The following is a 24431-nucleotide window of genomic DNA, read 5'->3' as shown; positions in this document are numbered from 1 at the left end:
AAACTAAAGTACTACGTAGGATTTCTTTTTTTAGGACAAATTAAATGTTTTGATTGGCTTGAAACAGCTCTCCCCCCTGTTTTCATGAATCTCCACTCAAACAAATCATTATTTTTGATTTTCCCTCTAATTTTGTTTTTGATTCAGCTGTTAAGGCCTAAGAATCACTTCCCCTGCTTAGGGGTCTTATAAAATCCTGTATGAGCCCGAACAGCATTCAGTCTCAGAAGTAATGAAAAGGATATGTCATCACAGGTAACTGCTGCTTCTAAAAGCATTACAAACCCAGGTAAAATTTCTTTTGGGTATCGGAGAGCTGATGCTTGGTATGACATTTGGCATTTTCTTCAGTTTGCCAAGCTGTCTGTGGAAGAACTATGATATGAGCTATTAAAAAATATAAAGGGGCTTTAAAACCAGCACAGAAAGCAATGAATGTTATAATTTTCAGTAAAATCCTAAAGTTGACATTCACAGTGAATGGGCTTAAAAACCATATAACTAAAATCTCTGCAGTAGTCCTGGTGGCAAGATAGAATAGGATGAACAATGTAACACCCTCAAGAAAGAAGAAGCCTGAACCGCTTCAAAGTCTCTGCAAGGTTTGGAGAGAGGTGATACATACCTGGCTCATGAGCCATGGCGATAATCTGTCCATGCAGCTTCTAGGCATTTTGTTTAAATGGTGATGTAGCTTGTTAAGAGAGGAAAGCACAAAAAGAGGGCCTGCTGACTGCAAACAGGCAGCAGTCCTCTAGCTGTGGTGAAGTTCAGTCAGGTAAATTTGGTTACTCCAGACTGCCCTAACTAGGAAATAATCCAATTATCCTTACAGCAGGCTCTTGACTATCTAACCAGGGGCACAACATTATTATTACATGTGCATGGCTTCTGTGGGTAGGAAGAGAACATCAGATTTCATGTTAATAAAAAGATTGTGTTATCCTGGTCAAAAGCTCCTTCACAAGGCCACTTAATTTAGCATGTGTTGAAACAGGTTGAAGCTTCTTCTGGTAGCTCTTTATTACATTAAAATACAACAACAGCAACAAAACCACAAAGAGGTGTTCCAAGCTAATGCATGACTATCTTTGGGGTTCCCTCTTTTTGTTAAGATTTTCACAAAATACAAAATTAAATGTCTTTTCTACATACAGAGCAAAGTAGAATCAAGTAACTGATTGGAGTATGTACAAAAACTTACACATTCTGTCTTGTTCTTTTAAAAATATAAATATCAGTAATGTTCAGTAGAATGGGTTGGGTTTTATTTTTAAGGCTTCATTCTTTTAGATCCTTCATTATTTAATGAGGTGCCAGGTAGCAGGAAAGGAAGAGAAGAGAGGAGGTCATGATTTTTATTAATGTGTGTCTTCAATTCTCATGAGATTCTTCCCCATCTCTGGCAGGAGGAGATTTCCCTCCACACTGTTTTATGTTTTCAGGAAGCAGAGGTGGAAGAAAAGGAAAATAAAACCTTTATTTATTTTTTTTCCTTTGTTAAAATCTTGTTCTAAACCTGTCCCTGCTCATTGTCTTTGTAGAGAACCATCTGCCAAGTCCCTGGATTAAATAGACTTGAGCAGGAGGAGTGTATCCCAGGTCCACTTGGGAAAGGTTAGAATGAGGAGGAGACCGCTGGAGGTGTTTTACCACCGACCCCTGCAGAGGTAGCAAGTGCTGCAGCTAGGGCAGCTGCTGCCTTTGCATCCCTGGGTGTGAAGTCTGTGGGGAGGCTCTCCATCAGGCACTTGAGCTGTTCCTGACCCAGTTTGATTTTATCGTCTAGCTCTCGCTGCTCTATGAGGAGTGCCGACTTCATCTTTACAAAGTGCTGGTAATCCTGGAGCTGTTCCTCAGAGAGGTAGTTGCCCAGGATCTCCAAGACCACCCGTTCTCGACGGTCAAGGTTTTCCTTCAGTTCCCGGGCATCTTCATGCTGGCCAGCCAGCAGCTTCCTCTTCTCATTCAGTGAGCTCTGCACACGCCAAAGAGAGCACTTCAGTATCAGCAGCACCAAAATCACTGATCTCCCATCTCCTTCCTCCCAACACCATATTTGCCACCTCTGGGGGTGGGGGGGGTGAGATGACTGCTAAGCTCCCAGACACTCAGTCAAAAGGGAGGAGGATGAACTCCTCATTATAGATTAAACCTGAATCCCACTGAATCAGGACAGTGTTCTAGTCAAAGTAGGACAGAAAGTACTCCAAGAAAGTCAGTAAAACTTGCTTGAAAGCAACAACTACCAGGAAAACCTGGCTTTGTCTCTCAACCACCCAAAGAATGTTAAAACATAGCTTGAACTGAGGCAAAAGGCAGTGGGTTGTTCCACAGCGCACAATACCATACACCCTGTCCTCACAGACATGCTGTCCTAGCCATGGCCATTCTGTTTTGAGACAAAAACCACAGGATCTGAGACACTGATACAAACTGGGACCAAGATTCCCAGGGGCAGGCCTGCATTTGCTACTGTATATACATAAGCAGTAAGACACCTGTGAGTCTTTGGAGGTCCTTGCTTATACAAGCATGTTCTTGTGACTGCTGCTGTTCTGCGCCTTGAAAAAGGCCAAGTTACATACAAGGCCTAGATGGCTGTGCAGATACATACCCGCTCTTCACTGTTGGTATCTTCCCCCAGACTGCTCAGAACGTTCTCTACACGGGCCAGGCGTCCAGAGAGGGAGAGCAAGAGGTTCACCACCTTATCCAAGTCGCCAATGAACATCTTGTACTTGTCAAACTCGTTAGGTTTGCATAGCTTGCTGATGAACAGCTCCACCTCCTCTCCAAGAGCATTATTCATCTTGATGTCTGCAAGCAGGCCCTCCTTGGCTTCCTTCAGGATTTTCAGCTTGTGGGTTAAGCTCCCGATGAGCTCAGCCTGTCAGAAGGGAAACACATTGCCACATTCATAATTACCATGATCTCCCTGGATCTATGGATGCTGACAAAAAAGGATATGGCTACAGTTCCTGAGGAGCAGGGTCAAGTCAGCAGCAGCTGACAAAGAAGACATTAAGGAGGAAACAGAGAAAACTCTGAAATTTCACATCTAGTTGACCCGATCAGATTGCACGAAGATATACTTCTTCTGCCACTGAGGGAGACATCTGCTTTGATGCACCATATTCTGATACCCAATTTCCTATATCTGAAAGATGTTGGTTCTTTAAAGTCTCTGAGTGAAAAGAGTTACAGCCACATCTCTTGCATATTCCCCACTCCCTGCCCCAGCCTGAAATGTCTTATTTGGATGTTGTATTTTATATGACCCAGAACTGTGCAAAACAACTGGCAAAAAAAATGAATTTAAGCTGTATTAATGGCATGACAGGAGGCTGAGTTGACACTTACATATGGCTTAGTAAGAAAAAAGGAACTGCTACATATTTCCTCCTCCTGAAACTACTGACTGTTCATTACTCAGGTGCCTTAGTGTTGAGGTGTAAGCCTCAAATTCAACTATGACCAAAGCTTCCTGCCTGTGCAAGCACTGCCTCACAGAAAGAGGAATCAAGCAAGAATTTACACTAAAGATGCTCTGAATTTACTTAGTGACTGAGCAAAGACATGGAGGGCAGACACCCATTTTGTGAAAATGCTGGCAACTGTTTCACTGCCAAAGAAAAGGAGGCCCCCAGAGTTCAGTTACTTCAGAAACAGCCGTGCTGCACATATGATGGAGATCCTAATTTCTGTCAGGATTTAGGGGAAAGACATATGCAAAAGCAGAAGTGTATGGCCTGGGGCTTGCAATTCTTGCTTCCATTTAACTCAGAACTGAGAGCACAGAGAGCAGGTAAAGCTCTTTGTACGAGGCTTGGGTATTTTCAGTCTCTTCAGTTTATGCACTGCTGAGACACCATTAGATCTATCTTAATTTGCTCTGCATACAAACACTGCAGGATGAAAAAGAAATCACAGGGTTGCCTGAAAATACTCTCGAAGTCTTCTTTCCATCAAAACTGACAGCCATTCCATGTAAGAAGGAAGTCTACTCCAAAGCAGAAAGGACCTTCAAACCCAGGTCAGGCTGGGGTTAGTCTGGATTGGCCCTGATCCCCAGGATGGCCTGTAAGAGCAGGTTTTAACAGGCTGGTTTTGCAGCAGGACATCAGCAGCAGTGCTTAGCCAGACACCACTAGATGGAACACTTGGTGTGCATCCTCTGAGTGCATGGTTTTGTGGCTGCACTGCAGTCTACTGCCAGCTTCCACATAGATGTAAGGCTGAATAAACCATACTATTCTCTTAAACTGGATTTATGCTGGAATGACTGCTAAGTCACAGTATTAGTTCTAAGGTAGTTCAGGGAAGAGAAGAACAAAGGTGGTACTAAATCCCACCTGCCAGGATAAGGGAAAACAAAACCTTTCCTTTCATTCTCCCCTCAGTGGGACAGGTTGTGACCAACACTTGTCCTTCCCTGTGCCTTTGATCATAATACCACCTTCAAAAGAGAGATCCAAGATCCTCACCAGTTGATTGCTGGACCATATCCTGGGGAGCAAAAGAAGTGATCTATTTTCAATGATTACTATACCAGGAGGGAAAACTCTATAGCAGGACTGTATGGGCTGAACAGAGTCCATCATTAACCTCTACAGGTTTTCAGGAAGATGGAGCTGCTCAGGTGATAAGTCGTTCCTCCCTGCTCCAGGAGCTTTGCTCAAGGTTCAAATCTGCCCTCCAGCCATAGCAGGAGGCTCTAGGACTGCTGGGAGTGAAATACCTTTGTTCTAAAGGCATGGGAGCTGTACAGGGCTGTGACACACTTGCTTTGTGTTCATTAATCAGTGATTCTCCTTCGATCCCAAATGCCAACCAATATAGCTCCTTTGCATACTTAACAATGGAAATTAGCTTGGTTTATCCAAATGACCTCTGAGAGTAGCTGCCTTCTCAGAAAATGCCAATGCAAATGTTCTTCCATGCAGACCATGAACAAACATACCAGGCAGATCTTGCTGTCTGGCCTAATCACTCCCATCTATTTCATCTATTTCTGTTTCTCCATGCAAATGTAACCTTTGAGCCCTGGGACTCATCCTCCACGGCAAGTTCACATCTACTTGCAAGCCTGTCAGATGCTTGCAGCATGTCCACTGACTCCATGGAGCAACACCTCTTGTTTCACCGCTCCCTACCTTTCACGCTTGTTTACGGAGGCAGCTGGTTTTGAAGCACCCTAAGAGACGATCGGGCTGATTACCTTTGAAGACGGGTGCTCCACAACCAATGGCTAGGGCCAGATAATTAAACCAGCATTAATTAGCAACACGTGCATAATCTATCTGTGTAGACTTGCTACGCAGAATCTATGCAGGACTACAGAAGTAAGAGATGGCAGGCACGAAGAGTGCCCCTAATCCATTCCAGTGACATGGTATGACAGCTCCTGGAGACTTGGCTGCACCTCAAATGCTTCACAAAATAAAAAGGTCTCCTCTCTTAGCACTCCTTATTCATGTTAGAACTTCGATGGAGGTCCCATTCTAGCTGTCACTGTATTAAAGCCTGGTAGGGGGCAGATTGTGCTTAGCAGGTAAAAGCTGAGAATAGAAACAGTAAGGCAATATGGAAAAGAGACTAAGCTCCCCAAGTCAGGGCTACAGGGCATCACATCTTCTCTCTGCTTTTTTACATGTGGCATGGGGATGAGGACCTGGAGAGAAAATGTGGAGCTGTGCTGGAGATGTGAATTCTTTGCACTATGATGGAGAGGCTGGGTTTGAGAGACTTTCTTTAAAACCATGCCTGATCTCAGGGCAGGAACAATCACATCATATGGGACTTGCACAAACATTTGTATCCTTTAGTATGTTTAAACTCTGCTGCTGTACAAATATGGGCTGGAATATGGGCTGCGCTACTCTGTCTGGTGCAATGTAGGATATTTTAAATTTACAGGCACAGCTGCTTTTGACATGTAGGCATGTGAAGGGAGGCACAGACAGGCAAGTACCTGCCTGTGGCTCTTTGGGACTTATGGGCTTCACAACACATCTGTAATTACCAGGAAACCAATGTGAGACAACCACAGGGCCAAATTAGAAGGCCCTGCAAAAGCCCTGAAAGATAGAGCACCCAAGCCTGCAGCAAGAACTGTAGGGGCCATTCCTCAGTGAAATGGAGCTGCAATCAGAGGAAAAGATTTCCTCCTCCCCTGCTGTGTTCTCCTCCCACCCATCACATTGAGGTTATGCTGAGTGAGCTGCTGAGGTGCACATCACTTTTGGCAGGTCAGTGAAACAATAAAGTGTGGAGGAAAAGGAATAGCCAATGTTTCTTTGGAAGCAGTGAATGCAGATAGCAGCTAAAATGGATAAATTGGCTTCACTGAAGAGGAAAATCCTAGGGCAAATGTCATGCACTCAGCACAGTCACTAGCTGGTATCTGTTCCTGTTTCTAACCTGAGCTGTACGTACTAAAGTCACTTCACCTCTCCCTTTTTCTTCCTTGCTATGGGACAGGGACTACCTCTTACAATCTATGCACTCAGCATTTGGTACAGTACAGACCTGCCTTGGGGTTGTGCAAGATTTGTACTCAAGATTACTATGAGTACTCAGATTATCTCTCTTTGTTCAATCTTGGTCACTGTAACAAAGCTTCACAGGGGCCTAAACACACCTAGCCCTCATGTAACTTGGGACTGCCAAAACCCGAGCTCAAACAGAAATGCATTTTACTTCAGGGCTTGTTATTGTTTCAGGAAGTTACTAGCAAATGGTGGTGGTGTGCTGAATTTACCTTCTTCTCATTTATGTCCAGCAGCTCCTCTTCCTCACCTACTTCTGGCAAGTCCTTGATTTTATTCAGCAGTTCTGCTTTGGGTGCTGAAACACTGTAATACGCAGGGCAGGTGACCAGGGTTACAGGAGTTTCCTTTTCTTCTCTCCTACACCACAGTGAGGGAAAAGGAGTAGTTCAGTCAGAGCCTGACTTTTTCCCATGCCTAGATCAATGCTTTTCCAGCATTTCCTCTTTGGTACCTTCCCAGTGTTATTATCCACAAAGGAAATGGCCGATTCCTGCCAACAGAGGGTGCATGTCAGCTGCTTTCATGCCTACCCTCTCCGGAAACGTAGACTTGGTTAACACCTCTATACAGGACCAGATCCTTGCTGAAGGTAGATCAGAACACCTCAGCTGGTGATGGCTGCACTGACCATCTCACCTAGCATGATGCATTACAACTTATTTCTATATGGTTCTCCAGGTGTCACCTGGGAGTCTTTATCTGATAAAATCCACACTGGAGAACTTGGGCTGAACTTTGCATCTCCCTGTAATAAGCAGGTGCCTCCATCCCTCCTTTCAAAATTTGGCCACTCACTATCTTTCTGCCTACCACTGTTTTAGTATTGATTTTACTCTCATATCCCTGTTATTGTGCTTTGGACTGAATTGCTTCAGATTACAATGGTTAAGAGAGCAAACTCAAGTAACACAAAATCAAGTAACACATGTAACAAGCCCTGTTACCAAGCTCAGCATGGTTTTCCAAAGAGCTTAGAGAGGTGAGCTCAAAGGCCACACACATAGAGCCAAGCTCCTGAGAAAGGGCTTTCAGTCTTCACACCTGGGAACAGAGAAGCTCTCTCTCCACCAGCATCCACCTGAAAAATTCAGCACTGGCTTGTCCTTAAAAGCAGTTAGTGAGTTCTGCAGCAGTGTTAGCCCACCACCCAAAGAAGCAGTGCTTACGTGTCATCTTCAGCCACTGTCCTGTTAGCTTTCTTCTGCGTCATCTTCCTCTTCATGTTGCTCTCCTTCAGCAAGCTGCTTCCACTGGGGAAAAGCCCTTCCATTAGGTCCATGGTTGTTTTCATTTTGGAATCTGGATCCAGGATATCAGCCAGAGACTTGTCTTTATGGACAATTTCTTTTGCTAGAGCTTCTGACTTAATATCCTCTGGGGTTTTTGTCTTCACTGGAGATGCTGCACTGTGTATCCCAGAATTCAGGCTGCCTTTTTCCAGTTCTCTGGTGATAACTGCTGGCTTACTGTGGTTTCCTTCAGGTTGAGTTATGGACTGCCTATCAGTACTTTGAGGTGCTTCAGAAGCAGCAGGTAACTGGTGCTGTTTATCCACAGCAGATGGAGAGCTAGTCCTCTTTGATGCAGACGGGGAGAGGGGACAATTATTTTCATGGACACTGGTGCCCCATCCTGTTATCTCCCACTCAGCCAGGGCTTTGGGAAAGCTTTTGAAGCTGCTATGGACAGAAAAATTCTGTGAGATGAACATAAACTTACCACACAGGACCATTGTGAACACATGGTGAAGGCCTAAGACAAGTAAGTTTTCTTTCTCTCTCATTAATTTTTGTGTCTTACTCCTCATTTCAACACAAAAAGCCCACAGTATGAAGCTACTGGCACCATAAACATATTGTCCCTTCAACCTGGACATTGCTGTTTTGTCATTACAACATAGAACTAGTGAATGAGAAGGGCTTTTGACAAGGGCATGTAGTGACAGGACAAGGGGTAATGGTTTTAAACTGACAGAGGGGAGATTGAGATGAGATCTTGGGAAGGAGTTCTTCCCTGTGAGGGTGCTGAGGTGCTGGCACAGGTTGCCCAGAGAAGCTGTGGCTGCCCCATCCCTGGCAGTGTTCAAGGGCAGGCTGGATGAGGCTTGGAGCAACCTGGTTTAGTGGAAGGTGTCCATCCCCATGGCAGGGGGTTGGAACTGGAGGAGCTTTAAGGTCCCTTCCAGCCCAAACCAATATGTGGTTCTATGACAAGGTACTTTGTTTTCTGCTCACAGACTGGGGACATTGCATTTCCCCAGCTGGAGGTACCATCCTGAGCCGTCTATACTCATTTATCCTTTTCATGTTGGAAAAGCCAATCACTACCACAGCCTTAGTCAGATTCTTCCCAGATGGAAATCAGAACAGCTCCTTGGGAGTGAAGGAAGCTGTGCTGAGTTAAACCAGCTGGGCACTAAGCCCCAAGTCCTATCCTTCAGGGAAAAATCACTATTCAGTGTGACTGTGACGTATTTGTGTTGTCGCTTCTTGGCAGATGGTCACTGTTTCATAACATCATTACTTTGTGCCAGGTCTCAAATGTATTCTGGGAAACCCTAACTGCTTGGAAAAACCATCAAGGATTTTCACAGTTCTCTCTCAAAACCCAGTAACTAGAAGGAGTCAGCAGCCATTTTAACTCTTCATGCTGGAGTAAGAAGCATTAAAGTGCCTGCTCAGCTAGCAGCTGTTGGTGGTTCATCGTGGTACACAGACCTCAGTCCCATTTGTCTGGAGCCCTGCATATCATGCTGTATATGGCTCTACAATGCCCAAGATGGTGCATTCCAGCCCCCCGCCCCTACCTCACTTTGGCGTCCTCCGTGAGACTGGTGGATTTGTCTCCAGATGTCCCATTCCCCTCAAGGGCCACAGGAGGGGGAGGAGGTGGGAATTCCTCCATGCTTTTGGCAGAAGTGTAAGAGCTCAGCTCAGGAAGAGGATGGGATGGCAGTGAGGTGGGTGAGAAGGGTGGCGCAACGGCCCTGGGCTGGGAAGGCATGACAAACACCTCGTCATCCTCATCATCCTGCAGCAGCGGTGGGGGTGTGAGCTGCAGCCCTGACTCTGAGATCCGGAGACGGGTTGTCGCCTGGGGAGAAGGAGTCTCTGGGTCAGAAGTGCTGCTCTTTGTCGGCAGGGACTGCCACCTCTGGGGGAGCTGTGGCCCAGCCGCTGGAGGAGACACCATAGCCCTCAGGTAGCTGTTGTCTTTGACTGAATGAGCCCACACCACTTTGGGTGGAACAGATCTGTGGAGCAGCCCAGCCTTCCTTCTCCACATCATTTCTTCTGTGGGAGTCTTGGAGGATCTATCCTGGACAGCATCCAAAGACTGTGCCTGAATATTACGATTGCCTTCAGGGGGAACAGCATCTCGTTTGGCATGGTGCTGTCTCAGAGCCTGGCCATCACTTGCACTCTGGAAGTCTGAGGGAGCCGGGGTGGGTGTACTGGGGGAGGACTGGCCAGATCCATGAGTAAGGTTAAGGAACAAGGATTTAAAGCCTTGCTTTTGCTCAGGATAGTGACTCCTTGCCTCTGTTGGGGATGAGACAAATGCAGAAGTCCTGCTATCTGGCCTGGAAAGTTCTGAGAGCTTGTGGTTCTCATTCAGTATGGTGGACCCGGTGACCACCTCGCTGCTGTGGTGAGGATGGGAATAATAAGTGGTGAATGCCATTTTTTCTGAGTGGCTTCTTTCTTTCTTGCTGAAAGACCTAAATGCCAAGAGACACACCATGATAAGAATAATAATTAACCAATGAGCAAGAAAAGCTATTGTGCATCTCCTTAATAAGTAAATTATGCAACCATATCAGAGGCCTGGGTCAATGCCTGCTGATCTAGGTGAGGTGCAGTTAGGCTTTGAAACTGCTAGTATAATCTAGTCTACCAATGCTAGGGACACAGACCCAGTCCCACTCTCCATCTTTATTTTCAGTGTATGCCAGATCACACATGTGTGCATACATGTAGCAAGCATCACAGCAATAACTTAATAGAAAGAAAAGTAGGGAAACCTAAATGCCTGGCTTCCTTTGCAGCCTTGCTTTGAATTTTGTTTGTTACAGATGGGGCTAGTAGTAACTGCTGTAAGACAGACTGCTTGACATGATCTACCATCAAGCTCTGGTCTCAATTGCTGGTAACTCAAAGAATTTCAGCTCTATGGGCCCTGGCAGCGTTCAAGGCCAGGTTGGATGCCGCTTGGAGCAACCTGGTCTAGTGGAAGGTGTCCATGCCCATGGCGGGGGGCTGGAACTGGATGAGCTTTAAGGTCCCTTCCAATCCAAACCAGTTTGTGATTCTGTGAGGATTTCCGTAACAATATCTGCTTCTTTTGGAAAGGTGCCATCAAAACAATTTGACTGTCTCCAAGAAAAAAGTGAGGCCGGAAAAAGCACTATTTTGACTGCAGAGAAAAATAAAAAACCTCCCAACTCTCAAAACCTTGTAATCCTGTTAGGAAAAAGAGCTCTACTCAGGCAGGTGTACAGAACCCAAAGCCAATGCACTTCAACTCCGAATGGATGTTGAGGCTGCAAAGCCAGCAGTGTAAATTATTCCTTCCAGGTCTTTTAAAATGTTTTCATGCGAGTCTGAGAAACAGTGTCTGGCCTTTGAAGTGAGGATCCTGCTCAGAATCCATAGCCAGACCTACTTGCCTGTGTGGCTATTTAGAAACAAAAGAAGCAATAATAACAGCGCTAGCAGATGCAAGCCTAGATGGGCTAAAAACATGAGGCCATACCATAAACCAATGAAATACAATAAAGCTCTACTGCCAGTCTATTTTCTGTTCTTGAGATGCATTGTTCACATAATTCAACACTACCAATCTGTGATGTTTGAGGCTTGGGCCCCAAATGTGCTCTCAGATGTACTGGTACAAATTAAGAATAACTGCCAAAGACATGGGTTGTTCCAGCTTTATTCCTGTGTAACTGAGAATAGAATTTGGCTGCTTTTGCCTGAGGGTGGGGAAGCTTCCCAGACAGACTGCTCTTGGTATTGTCTGTGGTTCCTGGACAGTAGCAATGTGTATTCTTTTCGGATGCTCAGTGTTTGTCAGAAAAGCCAGATGGTAATTCTCTAATTGAAAGATCTCTCCTACTGTGGAAGCAATTGTGTATTCTAAAACTGGTGAAGCAACAACTGTTCCCAACAATGCTTACGAGACAGTTACTGTATGACACATGGAGAGGAGCACAGAGTGTAAGTCACAGAGCACATGTGACCAGAGCAACTGATGGCTGACCAGGGTTTCCCTAACTTTACCACATGACAGTTTTCCTCCTTGAGCAAGAGAAGTGGTAGGGATGGTCCCATCTCTTCTCCAGCACATTAAGCAGCTCTGTCCCAAGGAACCCTAACAGCATAATTTCTACTGCCTGCTATTGCCTTCCCTGAAGAGTCTGTGCATGGAGTAGCTGCAGACAGCAACAGGATGGTGATGGTTAGATGTGAGAAGACCAGCTAGAAAACAGTGGTTTGAGGCTGACAACCACAGGACAGACAAAGACTGCATCTTGTAAGGGATGGATTGAAGATGCTACAATAATCCCCTAGGAACCAGACTGTCAAATACTCACACTGTGGCAGGGGAACATTCGACAGCATCCTAATAGCTGACCTCCTTCTGCGACACATGGGTAAGGTCTTTGTCTACCTGCCCCTTTCAGTCTGCAGAGGATTCAGGTCTTGTTCTCATGGAGGTTTAAGTGTAAAACTTCCACCAGCGTCAGCAGTGCACGATCAGAGCCCTCTGGCTTCCAAAACTCCAGCCCATGACTCTTTCAGGTCATTTCAGTAGCAGTAACATAAGAAAAATCACTCAGCAGCCAAGGCTCGCAAGGAGTGATTTGTGGCCTGTGTAGTAGGACCCTGGGTCCTCGGAGCCAGGGCTTTTTCCTGTCTTCTCCTATCTCTCAACCTATCTTTTGGGAAATCCAGTACTGATTAGGAAGGGAAAGCAACCTCCCATCTCCCAGAAGAAATGGGTTTGCAGAGCAAGCAGGATGCCTATGCAGCAGAAACATCATAAAACTGTTAATACAAATAATCTCTGCACAGTGAAGCATGAAAATGAGAAGCCTACGTTTTGTGCCCCAGCAAACTTATTTTCAGTCTGGGTGTTCAATCCTGTTACTTGGAAAATAGGCTGGGGGATGGAAAGAAGCCACAAGTAGTTATTGAGAAGCATGATGAAATGCCATCTCTAGAAGAAACAGGGAGGCAGGATGAACTAAAGCAGCTGTATTGTTCTCTTAGGAAAAAAAAAATGGAAAAAGTCATTCCAAATGAAAGTAAACGGGTGTGTTTTAAATAATCATGAAAGGATGAGCCTGAAGGCAGATTGAGTCCCTCTAGAACAACATTTATGTCTTCTTATGGGTAAAAATGGCCAGCCAGTCAGCAGTAAGATGCAGCTAGACTGGGAGCCTTCCTCTGCTTCTCGTGTGGTGAAACCTTTGGAGACAGCAGTGTTAACTCCCCCTGTGACAGCCCAGTGGGCTGACATTTACTGAGAGCTTATGAGCAACAGAGCTCCTTTGTGAATAATTCTTTGAGTCCCTTTTGATGGTTTTTACTGCAATATGAGTTAGCTATTTGAGCACTCAGAGCTTAAGGCAAACATCTATTTATTATTTAAATGTAAATACAGCACGATAACTTCAGTTCTAGTTAACTTCAAAACAATCCACTGCTAAGTGGATAGTTATGTAAAGTCCTAATATTATGAGTTTTATGATTACACTTTTCTATTTTTAAAAACATTTCTCTTTCCCCTCTAGCTGAGCGAAATATCATGCCTGCATAAAGAGAAGCAGCCTAAACACAAGCTCCCAATTCAGTAAGATAAATGAAATCTGCTGATTTTAGTCCACGCAAATGTTCACTGCTTCTGGGGACGCAGCATCCTGGACTGGAGAAAATGAGACAGACTGGGATATTGGGATATTTTTTCCTTTAGAATCCGACAGTTAGGACAGAATCTGGATGCGAGTTCTAACAGCAGATCAAACACATTTTCGAAGTTACACAACTGGAAATGCGTTGTACAAACATGCTCCAAAATGACATGAGGAGGCCTTGATTGTGAATTAATGTCTGTAGTGGAAAAACAAAGGCTCTCAGCAACTTACTTCTCCTAACTCTGCTGGATACACAGACCCAGAACTGTGCCTTTGCAGATGTTTTCTCTAGTTTGTGATGATGCATCCGTTTACACAGACAACATGTGACAACTGCTGCTGGCAGCAGGATGGCAGGAGCTTATTCTGCACTGAGTGACAAAGGGGACATTAGCATGTACCTACCTGGCTCCTGCGCCGACCATGTAGAATGGATCTCTCACCATGGGGCCAAGTTCACTGCTTTCCCTTCTCAGCAGGTCCTGGAGTGCAAAGACAATATTAGCAGTAAGCAGAAAGAGAAACGAAGTATGAAAATACTGACATTTCATAGTAACTCTATTCCTGCTTAGAGGACCTGCGTGCCTTTTTCTGGATGGACTGTGGACCAACAGGCAGACTTATTCAGAGACATGTCTTTTTAAAACCCCTCAGCAAGTCCTTGCCTCTTCTAAAAACATGCTCAAGGGTATCAGTGGGACCTGAACTTTGCATGTACCTGAACTTTGTTCTACGTGCAACCAACAAGCTGAGACATCACTGAAGCAGCCTTAACTGGGAAGGTAAACAGTGAACAATCTGCGCCCAAGCCCAGTGCCAAAACAGGTCAGAAACTTTGTAGAGATACTGAATGACACAAAGGCTGGAAACTCCAGCAACGTGCAGAGGCGCTGAAAAACTTCACAATGTTCAGCACGTGGTCCTTTGGAAAACCGAAGCACAGGAACTACCTCCTCTTTAGGCATTTGTACCATCTAAAATCAGATAAATGTTGCAGCTGAAATACCTTTGTGAATCTGACTCTCTCTGCCATAGAGCTCCCACCATAGGACATGAAAACAAATGCTCAGCCTGCCTTGGAAAGGGTTGGTATTTTCTCCCATACAATCTTTCCAGCAGAGAGCATTTCAGTGTCCCCTTCCTTGCACCCTCAGTAATTGCTTTTTTTGGTTAGTGTTGCTGCAGAGGGAGGGTAAGTGCAGATCTTGATTTAGGAGTCCGGGAGCTGGGAGATATACAGGCTGAGACAAACTAAAAAAGCAGAGGAAGGAAGGCTGAGAATGTGTTCTGAAGACTGAGAGCTAATAATTCCACATGACTATCAATTTCTTTATATCTTTAAACAAATTCCTACAGTGACATTGTAATGTGATTTATATGCAGCCTGAAAGGAACATTACACACTGTATGCTGAAAAATATACAGTGAAGCAGAGAAATCTGCTGCTACACTGGAAATAAGCATTTCCCACCAAAAAATCTGAAAAGACTCCAAAAAAATAATAATAACAAAAAATCACCCTGTTTCTTTGGCTTTGTCCCCCACTTTCATAGCTGTGGTTTTGTATTGGAGACAGATCAGAAGCAAACCTAATGAAATGAGCACTTAAACATATACTTCCCATTCAAACAGACACTTATGGATTAGTGTGTATATTGGAAGTCAAACATGCTTTCATGAATTAGGATTTAAGAACAGGATTTTCCCAAGTGCCTTGCTGCCTATGGGACTAAATTCTCATTCCAGAAGAGGACACAGCTACATCACTGTCAAACAGCAATAAGGGCTCTCCCCTCCTCCACTCTCCTCCTGTAAGGGGGTCTGCAGAGCTGTTTGTCATCTTCTTCAAGTCACCTTCCAACAGGCAGAATCTCTGGTTTGCCTGCAAGATTAAAAATGAGCCAACAAGGGGGAAATAAAGATCTCCAGAACTACCCTGTATGTCCCCTGCCCAAGAGAGTGGGCTGGGTAAAGACAAACCAGGGCTGCCTGTCATTCAGCCTGTCACTGAAAAGTATGTTTTAGTGGTATTTCTCTTTCTGGATGGCTGGTTTTGAGCTGCTCAGGCTGCTTGAGGAGGCAGAGAAAGCCACAGCTTGGCCTTCACCCAAACCCTTTCTTAAGGACTGTCCTCTTATTGAACAAGACTTCATGATTGGCAAGTATGACAAAATGGCACAGATGAGACTGATGCCTGTCAGGTGTAGAAAAACACTGACGATGGGATAAGACAGGAGTGGCTGTGGAAATGCATTCCGGTCACTTGATATTCACAAGCTGCTTTTTGAATTCTTTCTATTTAAAAATGTAGCGTGGGATCTGAGGTCTATTGAAGGAGGACATTTAGAATGAAGCACACAGTGAGTTTGGGAGGACGGCTCCTTCGGTTGTTTCCTCCCTCCACCCTGAAATGAATGAGCCTGGTGTGGAAAGAGGGATGGGGCAGCAGACCTACACTGCTGTAAATCCATATGGCTTGACCAGATGCAACTACCTAAATAGGTCTAAAGAGATTTCAGTCAGTTGAAGAGCTGGCCTGGGCAGTTGTTCTTTAAGAAGTTAGCCTGTTTCTAGTATTTACCATCATCAGAGTCAGTCAAATTCCCTGTTTGTGACATCAGTGCAATGTTTTCCAACTGCCAAGCAGGGTACATGGGACGAGCGGCCAGGGTCTCCACTAAGTTTTCTCTGCAATGTTTCCCTCCAGGGCTGGAGGCAAAACTTAATGGTTATTGGCAGAGCCTTTGCTGCACACTTCCCAGCACTGTTGGGCACAGTGTGAGCAAGGGAGATTTCAAGCAGCCTTTAGTCCTCTCTACTTTGCACCAGTGAACTTGGATAAGGCAGAAGAGCAGCAGCAGCCAATCACCACCTTAATGGTACAGCCCACCAGAAAGTGCTGAGTGCTTCTTCTGTGATGCTTTTTACCGTGATGGTTCTGTGATGTTTTACCGACAGGTAAAAACAGGACGGGATGGGACATCCAGAGCAGCAACAACTGCATCTCAACATCTCTGAAATCCCTGAAATAGCCCCAGCATTAAGAAAACTGAATAGAAGCAGCACCTCACCAGTGAGCAGTTAAAACAACACCCTGTTAATTTAAACACAATAAAGTGTCTCTATCTCAACATGTATTTAACCTCTCTCTAATGAATGGAGTAACAGCCATGACTGAACATCAGCCTGTTAATCCCACATCCCGACATTCCCTGGTTCACAGCCCTTCTTGTCTGCACGCGTGATCCCGTTTCCACATACCTGGTGTTTCTTATCTGCTGTGGGAGATGACCTGGAACGTATATGCACAGGGAATGTCTGATTGTCGTACCTATCAAGCAAGTCTTCCACAGACACTGATTTCCCAGATTTCCTGGCAACGGAGGGTATTTCAAAGACCTGCTCCTGCTTTCTGTAGTGAGGCTGGTCCTGCATGCCCAAAGGGTCTGTCTGCATGCTTTTGATGAGCTCTGTTTTGGATCTGTAATCCCGGCACCTCTCTGTTTTTGGTCGGCTTGTGACCAAGCTGTCCTGGCACCCTGCCTTCTTCTCATTTCCACTCATGTCAAAGCAGCCCATCAGACCAGGAGGAAGAGTAGAAGATATCTGCCTTGTCCTGGATATCCGCTCTATGGACTCTCTCCGGCGGTAAAGGTTCTGGTCCTGGAGAGAGTTCATGCTGGAGGCAGAGGAAAGGCTCTGGCTGTCTGGGCCACATGGCTGTAGGTAGGAGCTGTGGGAGCGCTCCCTCAGCAGCCCCACATCTTGTGAGGATGGACGTCTTCCTGTTTTGCGCTCAATGTAGTCAGCAAGGGCATTCTGCTGGAGCTGCTTGAGCTCCGGCTTGGAAAGGCTGGCTGTGGAAGAAGCTTTGCCATCCCCTTCAAAGATCTTACGCCGATCAGCCACCGTATTCTCTGGGAACACAAAGTGGATGCTTTTCTTCTGCAAGGAGAAAGGCGATGGCTCCCCATCAGAGATGCCCACCTCGTTCATCTTCTCTGGCTCCGAGTAAGACCTCTTCTTTTGCTCTGCTGTCAGCCGCTTTCGGCCCCCAATGCGCAAGATGTGCTGTGTCTTGGCGTAGTCCAGGGCGGACAGGCTGCCTTCTGTTGGGGTGATACTGTGCCTCTCCTTAGGGGTGTGTGGAGACGGCACCATGCTCCTCATGCCCATATGGGCTGAAGCAGGCCTCTGTGTCATCCTCTTGGGTGTGCTCCCGAATGGGGGGCTGATGCGACGGAAAGAAGTTGCCTTCAGGACCCTGGACTGAGCATCTTTAATGCTGTTCCTGTAAGCTCTGTTAAATGGTGTGTCCAGCTGCGATCCGTGGGCATCGTGGATGTTATCCTTCCAGAGGACTTCCTTCTCAGGCTCAGCTCCCAGCTGGAATGTGCTTTTACTCCTTGGGAGCTGAGCCAGCCTTATTTGTGCTTCATTTTCAGGACACAGGCTGTAGTATTCGCTGGGTCTTGCCTGCTTCACCGAAGCCACCATTTGCAGCTCTACAGGGCGCCAGTCAGCCTCCTCCAGCTTCCCATTCCTGATGGAGGGGCTGGAGACCCTGCCTGGCTCACAGGGCAGCTGGCTGGGCTCATGGAACTTGCTCCGCATGTCCTCCAGGCTGTACAGAGAACAGCTCACACTGGAGGGCTGGCTGGTCCTGCTCGGCCTGTAGTGCTGGCCAAAGCTGGGAATACCAGCACTCTGGGACTGGTTAGTGCTTTTCTCTTGCTGCTCAAACTTGCTGGCCTTTTCCAGCACTGAGCAGCGGGACTTGCCAGCATCTGGTTTGCCATAAGGAAAGCTTTGGGTGCTGCTAGAGCTGAGCTGGCTCCTCCCAAAAGCAGAGGTCTTTGGGTGCTGTGGAGAAGGGGGCTCCTCACACTTTGGCTCGGCAGCATGGAATGGGCTGATATTCCTGCCTCCCTCCTCCTGCCTTGCAAAGGCCTGTGGGTCCATGTTACTCCACTGTTTGTGCCCCTGTCCCCTGTGATCCTTCTCTTTGCTGCTGCTCAAGAAGGACAGTGTCGTGTTGGAATAACTCTCACCCAGTTGCACATCTCTGACCTCATAGTTGCTTTGCCTCCTGGAGCTGTCTGGGACGTCCTGCAAGGAGGAGAAGCCATACTGCTGGGCCTTGCTGTGACACCACTGGTGGTGAGCAGCATCATCTCTCTCGTTTATCTGTGCACTGCCATTTTTGTCCTCCTGGGATTCAGCTGTCCAGTCCTCTTTGGGCTGGTAATGGGCTCTTCTCTCACAAGTATCCCTCAGCTGGGGTTGCGGAGCTTGAAAACTGTGTTTGGAGGCCTGTGCAGTACTTGTGCAGGACTCTCGATTGCTGTGTACTCCTTTGTAAGGAGGTAACAATTCCTCTCTTCTTGAGGTGGTCAGGCAGACTTCTGGGCCTGCCATGCTAGGAGCTTTTTGCTGAAGAAGTTTTGCTCCAGCATCATGCTTTATCTCAGCTGCTAGGGGCTGGTAGAAGATGGTCGATCTGTTTGTAGTGCTTTGGCTTTCATTCTCATCAAGGCCCTGGGTGCTGCTGGCTATGGCCTTGTCATAAGAGGCTGGAATTGGTGGAGAGTACCCACTTTCTTTGGCCAGAGCTGGATAAAGCATCCCATTACTGCTTACAGGAGGCTGGGGCACCTGGGCATAGTGTGGCTCTGGGGAGGGTACTGGGTAGACACCAGTAGGCAGCAGGGGCTGCCCTGGCTGCGCTGGCTGGGAGTAACTCTGCTTGGGCTTCATGGTGGGGCTGCTCTCTGGGCTCTTCTCCACCACAGTGTGCAGATGTCCTTCTCCAAAGGGGGTTTTCTGCACTGGCCCCTGGGACAGGGTGCTGACAAGTGGAGGCCAGGTCCCTTTCAGCTGGGTTCGACCAGGCTTGTTCAGATCAAGGCCAGTGCATGAGCTGGGCTTCTCGTGATGTCTGATTGCTGCATAGCTGTCGCTACGGGTGGGAGGCAAGGGAGGTCCCTTGGGGGGTTGGTTTTTGCTGTCCAAGGAGCCCTGGCCTGGCTGAGCCCAGGAGGGAGCTGTGTTGTGCTGGCTGAAGAGCCTGATGTGGCTGCAGCCATCCAGTGAAGCCTGGACCTCACAGCTTGGAAGCAAGGCAGAGGACTTCACCTCATATTCCTTGGAGATCCCCTGCTGGGCATCGTAGACTGTCTTGACATACCTGATGTCAGCTTGCCTCATCCTCTCGTGTGGGCTGCCTTGGGGCTGCATGCTGTCTGTGGAGCAGGAGTACTCCTTGCTGAATGGAGGAGCAGGGTACTCAGGGATACTGGAATTGGTGGAGAAGGAGCTGTAGGCAGAGTCTCTCTTGTTGTGGAGGTGGGAGAGCTGGTCAGTGCTGTTGGTGGACTTGGCTGGGGACAGGTGACAAGGGTGGTAGCCAGGGGAGGAGTGGTCCAAGCTCTCCATGCTGCCCCGGGAGCTGTACTGGTCAGGACTTCTCCTCAGATAGCCATGCTCATAGCCAGAGAGATCGCTGGTGGAGGAGCTGCAGAAGAGCAAGAGGAGAGTAAAAACGCACTGCCAGGAGAGGAGAGGCACAACAACTTATAAGTGAGCTCAGAAGCAAGATGTTTAGTTTTGAGATGAAAACCCATATTTGGGTCTTACTCCATCCCCTGTTTGTAGTCATCCCAGTTCACGAAGAGGAACTGTTTGACATTGCAACACATGGCTCTTATTTACCGCAGAAGGGTGGGAGGGAAATACAGACAGAAAGATGGTACATCACTGGAGCCAGGGAGGATCAACCCCACCCATCAAACCTATCCAAGGCACTTGGAAAGCTGAATGAGCCCCAATGCCACAGAGGAGAAGGCGAGGAGCACGAGAGGCACTCTGGGGAGAATCTAATCTCTTCCTTTTTTTCCCCATTTCATTTCTTTTTATGGAGAGGAAGGCTATGTCCTGGCAGGGTTCCTGGAAATTCAGCTGTCCCAAGGATAGTTTGTTTGCTGTGAGAAAACTAAACTGACAAGACAGAGAAAAGATGCATGTGGTTGTGTGTGGAGGCAAGTGGGAGGTGTAACAGTAGAAGGGGTTTGAGAATGCCCCAGGAAGTCTTCACAGCCACCTCCTCACATAGGAGGACGTGCAGGACATCTTAGCATCTGCTCTGAGGTACATGTGTGTCAGAAGAGGGGTCACTGCCTTCAAAAAGAAGGATATTTGGACATCTTTCCATCAGTGAGAAGGGAGCATCTTGTGCCAGCCACAGTCCCTCCTTACAGGGGAGCCAGTTTCCCCTGGATAATCTCTTCTCCCACATTCAAGCAAATGCATTGAGGATTTGGGATTGTAGCCTGAGGATTTCACTCTTCTTCCCTCTGTTCCCAGCTCCACTCACTTAGATATTGTTTTTCTCTAGTTCCCTGTGCAACTACGTGCGCTGTGCTGGCAGAGCCACAGGAAAGCACCATGAAAGGAAAGACTGCTGTCCCATGCAAAGGGTGGCAGAGCAAGGCTTGAAACTGGAAGCAGGAACAGAGAGGAACCTGGGTTTGCCAGAATGCAAGCTGGAAAGGCAAGCTCCATTTCTATGTGCTTTGCTCCACTGGAGCAACAAACTTAACCCTGCTCTATGTAGCGGTGGAGCTGGGGATGCACAGCAGCCTGGAAATCAAGGAGACAGCAGGTAAAACCCTCCCCAGCAAGCATCTGCTGAAAAGCTTAAAGCTTCCTCCAGTTGTATCCCAACCAGCCACCTCCACCTGCAGCTGGACTAATACCCACAAGCCCAAAGGACAGACAGGGAGGGGAAGGCTGCTAAGAGAGAGAAAAGGCAGGAGGAATCCTGCCTTCAAGGGAAAAAAAGCAGCAGCTCTGCAGAGGGATGCAAAGGAACACAGGCACAGGCAGAAAGAGATACGGCAACTCTCAGGGAAAAGCTGGCCTACTCGTTTAAATGCACCACTCTTATTTTAGTTTCACGTAAGTATCTCCCCGGCAGTGCTGGCCGCTAGATGTTCCCCGTGCTCCTCTTCAGAGACTGAGCTGTACTGCCAAGGGCTCTGCCAGGAGCTGCGGCAGGGAAGCAAAGCCCCTCGGTGGGAAATGAATCTGCTACAGCATGATCTGTGCTGAAGGCCAGAGAAGAACATACACTCTTCTGCAACCATCTCCTCACTTTTTTTTTTTTAATGCTATTTTCTTTTTCCTCCCCTCTGCCAAGGCTCAGTCTGGCCTGTAAAAGAAATGTATTAATACAGTGGCTATAAGGAGAGTTTCCCACACCTGAAATCATTCTGCCTTTCCAGGGAAAACCCTCAAAGGGCAGAATTTAAACTTGAACCCCCTCAAGCTGTCCCAGGATTTACCCCCAATACATTTTGGGACTGCTGATGGTAGCTGAGGGGTCTGTCTCCTCCCCATACTCATCACACTACATGGCCTCACAGAAACAGCCCCATCACTGCTTCCAGTCTCCCATGGCCAAAACCAGAGTGGCCTTGTACCACCTTCTTTTAACAGCACTAAGGTTACTAGTTTAGTCTTTTGGGGACTGATAAACCCCTGTGCTAACTTCTTACAGAAGCAGCCATGCACATACAGCTATGATAGAGCTGACCCCTGCAGAAAGTGATAGCCAAAACCAGGAAATCCCTTGCTGAACTTCTCACCCGGGGAGTATTGTTGGTGCTGCACTACTTGGCTGCTCCTGAGAGTGGCTTGGTTATGCTTACAGGCACAGATGCCCTGTACCTACACCCTTTCCTTCCTCTTTTTTTTTTTCTTTTTTATAGGCTAACTTTTACTTTGGATTTCTTTTCCTTTGCTGGGGAAAAAACCATGCTGTGTTTCTACACAGGGACAGCCCATGGGATGCAGAGCAAGACTCTAGCTCCTGCAACTGGTTCCATAGAAAGCTGCATTAACATCCTGACAGTGGGTTCCCATCTCGGTGGGAAGGGAGATTTTAAAAGTAATTGATTTCCTAGCTGTTAATCACCTCATAGAGCACTTAAAGGAGGAAAACACAGCCACTTACTTTATCTGGGTAACGAAACAGGAACCAAAGCCTTCCTAACTCTAATCCTAACGACCTGGCTGTTTGTAAACCTATCAGCTCAGGTTGGATGGCGTTTTGAGCAACCTGGTCTAGTGGAAGATGTCCTTACCCATGGCAAGGGGTTGGAACTGGATGAGCTTTAAGGTCCCTTCCAACCCAAATCCTCCTATGATTCTATGATGTGATTCGGCTTTACCTCTCTGCCCAAGAAGCACAGGATCACAGCCATGTAGTGCTTACCTGGAGTGGTAGGACTGATGCCAAGGGGTGCCAAGCATACCCTGAGATATTTGCATCATGCTGGGATTGGGCTGGTTCTCCGCAAGTTTGCTTGAATGCCAGGAATGAGGCCGGCCTGGAGTTTCACTCCGCCTAGGTGAAAGCAGAAGGATTTTGCACATCAGCAGCAGCCCAGCTCTTCCATGGAAGATGTGAATGAAATGTAAAGTAAAACCAACAGCCATGTTTAAAATTGCTCATGCTCACTTCTGTTTCATTGCTATATTCTCACCTCTTCCAGCGAATCAAGCAGTGATCACACACAGTTCCTGACATTCATACAACACTCCCCCAGTATTTGCAAGACAAGAGGCATGGGCACTCCCCCAATATTTGCAAGACAAGAAGCAGACGAAGGAGTTATTGCCAAATGCAGATGCAGAGGGTCTTCCCCTCTACCTCCCAGCCAGAAGCCTCCTCACTTGGGACGAGCCTAGGGGCGCATCCACAGGGATGAGTTTACAGGCTGGGCTACATGCGGACTCCCACACGTGATTGTGATGGATGCTGAAGGAGCGCTTTTCTCAAAAGGTTCTCTTAATTTTCAAGTAGCAGCTGGCAAAGTCATCTAAAGTATCCAATACCATGAGGGGGTGGGAGCATGCACAATGCTGTTTTGATCTCTCCTCAGTGCTGATAAAAATGCAGGAAGGGACATGACTACCAAGTGCCACAATATGTGTCCTCCAGCTGTCCCCCCGCAGTGTGCTGTCACCAAATCATCAAGGCTCAGGCCAGCCTCCATCAGCTCTTAACAGGAAAAAAAGTATCAGCAACCTTATTTAAAGCACATAACGAACGGTGCAATGGAAAGTCAAAGCAGGGGATTAGCAATCAAGTACCCTGAACATGCTGCAGACTCTGCTTCCCCCCAGCCTTTGGGCGTGTCCTTAATCTTCTCACTGCTTTCCAGGGGTGATCTCTCCCCCTGCTCTAGCGCTCATCTCCACAGCTCCTCATTCTCCCTGTGAGAACAAGGAGCAGCACTATGCCTATGTACCACTGAAGTCCCAAATGTGACAGCCTGCAGGACAACCTTGACTACTTAGAAAGCATAAATGCAAAAAGAGGATATGACACATCTTTAAAGTTTCTGTCTCACTAAAAATGTCACAGTAAAGCATGTCCTGAATAAGTCTGTAAACAGATTAAAATACCCTCTGCAGATGGATACCAGATGCCAAAAGAGGGCTATTCAGTACTGCCTAGGACTGCGAAAAGAAATGGTACAGGAAAATGCACAAAGTGAAAAATGATTGTTAGGGTTATGTCTTTTACAAATAAATGCCAGCACTGGAAAATGGAAATGGAAATGGAAAATCACTGGCAAAAAGTGAGAGGTAGAACCACTTCACCAGTAGTTTTTGCATACAGATTTCAGAAGCACAGGTCACTCTCTTATCAGCAGCTAAACGAGGAAAGAAAAAGTGACATTCTTTTCCTTTTAACATTTGTTGTGACAGGGCTGTCTTAAGGAAAGCTGCAATGGATGCATACATAGGGCAAGCTGAACTGAGCGCTGCTTTACCATTACTTGTGTAGGTGTTATTTAAAACAGAGATCTTTTGTTAAGTTTCTTGCCCAGAGAAATGAGGAAGCCGAACACTGCCAGATGGGACAAACTGTTAAGAATAAGCCACATTCT

The 24431-nt window shown here is 46.8% G+C and overlaps 1 protein-coding gene across 7 annotated transcripts in view; it reads right to left on the bottom strand.

Annotated features, from left to right (window-relative positions):
- Positions 1 to 998: 998 nt before the first annotated feature.
- Positions 999 to 24431, bottom strand: part of SHROOM3 (shroom family member 3) — a 144004-nt gene continuing 120571 nt past the window's right edge. For 6 of the 7 annotated variants that reach the window (XM_062624983.1, XM_062624981.1, XM_062624984.1 and 3 more), the window contains 8 exons: positions 22748 to 22879; positions 16735 to 19987; positions 13879 to 13955; positions 9361 to 10275; positions 7721 to 8233; positions 6764 to 6911; positions 2618 to 2890; positions 999 to 1978 (listed from right to left, as the gene is read on the bottom strand). In XM_062624983.1, coding sequence (XP_062480967.1) covers positions 1619 to 1978; positions 2618 to 2890; positions 6764 to 6911; positions 7721 to 8233; positions 9361 to 10275; positions 13879 to 13955; positions 16735 to 19987; positions 22748 to 22879 — 5671 coding nt within the window. In that variant the 3' untranslated portion in view covers positions 999 to 1618. The remainder of the gene's footprint in view (positions 1979 to 2617; positions 2891 to 6763; positions 6912 to 7720; positions 8234 to 9360; positions 10276 to 13878; positions 13956 to 16734; positions 19988 to 22747; positions 22880 to 24431) is intronic. The other variant, XM_062624982.1, reaches the window with a different exon arrangement.

This window comes from Pezoporus occidentalis, unplaced genomic scaffold (genome assembly GCF_034315485.1).
Source record: "Pezoporus occidentalis ecotype Australia unplaced genomic scaffold, CSIRO_AGI_Poc_V1 ctg275, whole genome shotgun sequence".
Taxonomy (NCBI): domain Eukaryota; kingdom Metazoa; phylum Chordata; class Aves; order Psittaciformes; family Psittacidae; genus Pezoporus; species Pezoporus occidentalis.
This window is presented reverse-complemented; position numbering and strand designations above follow the sequence as displayed.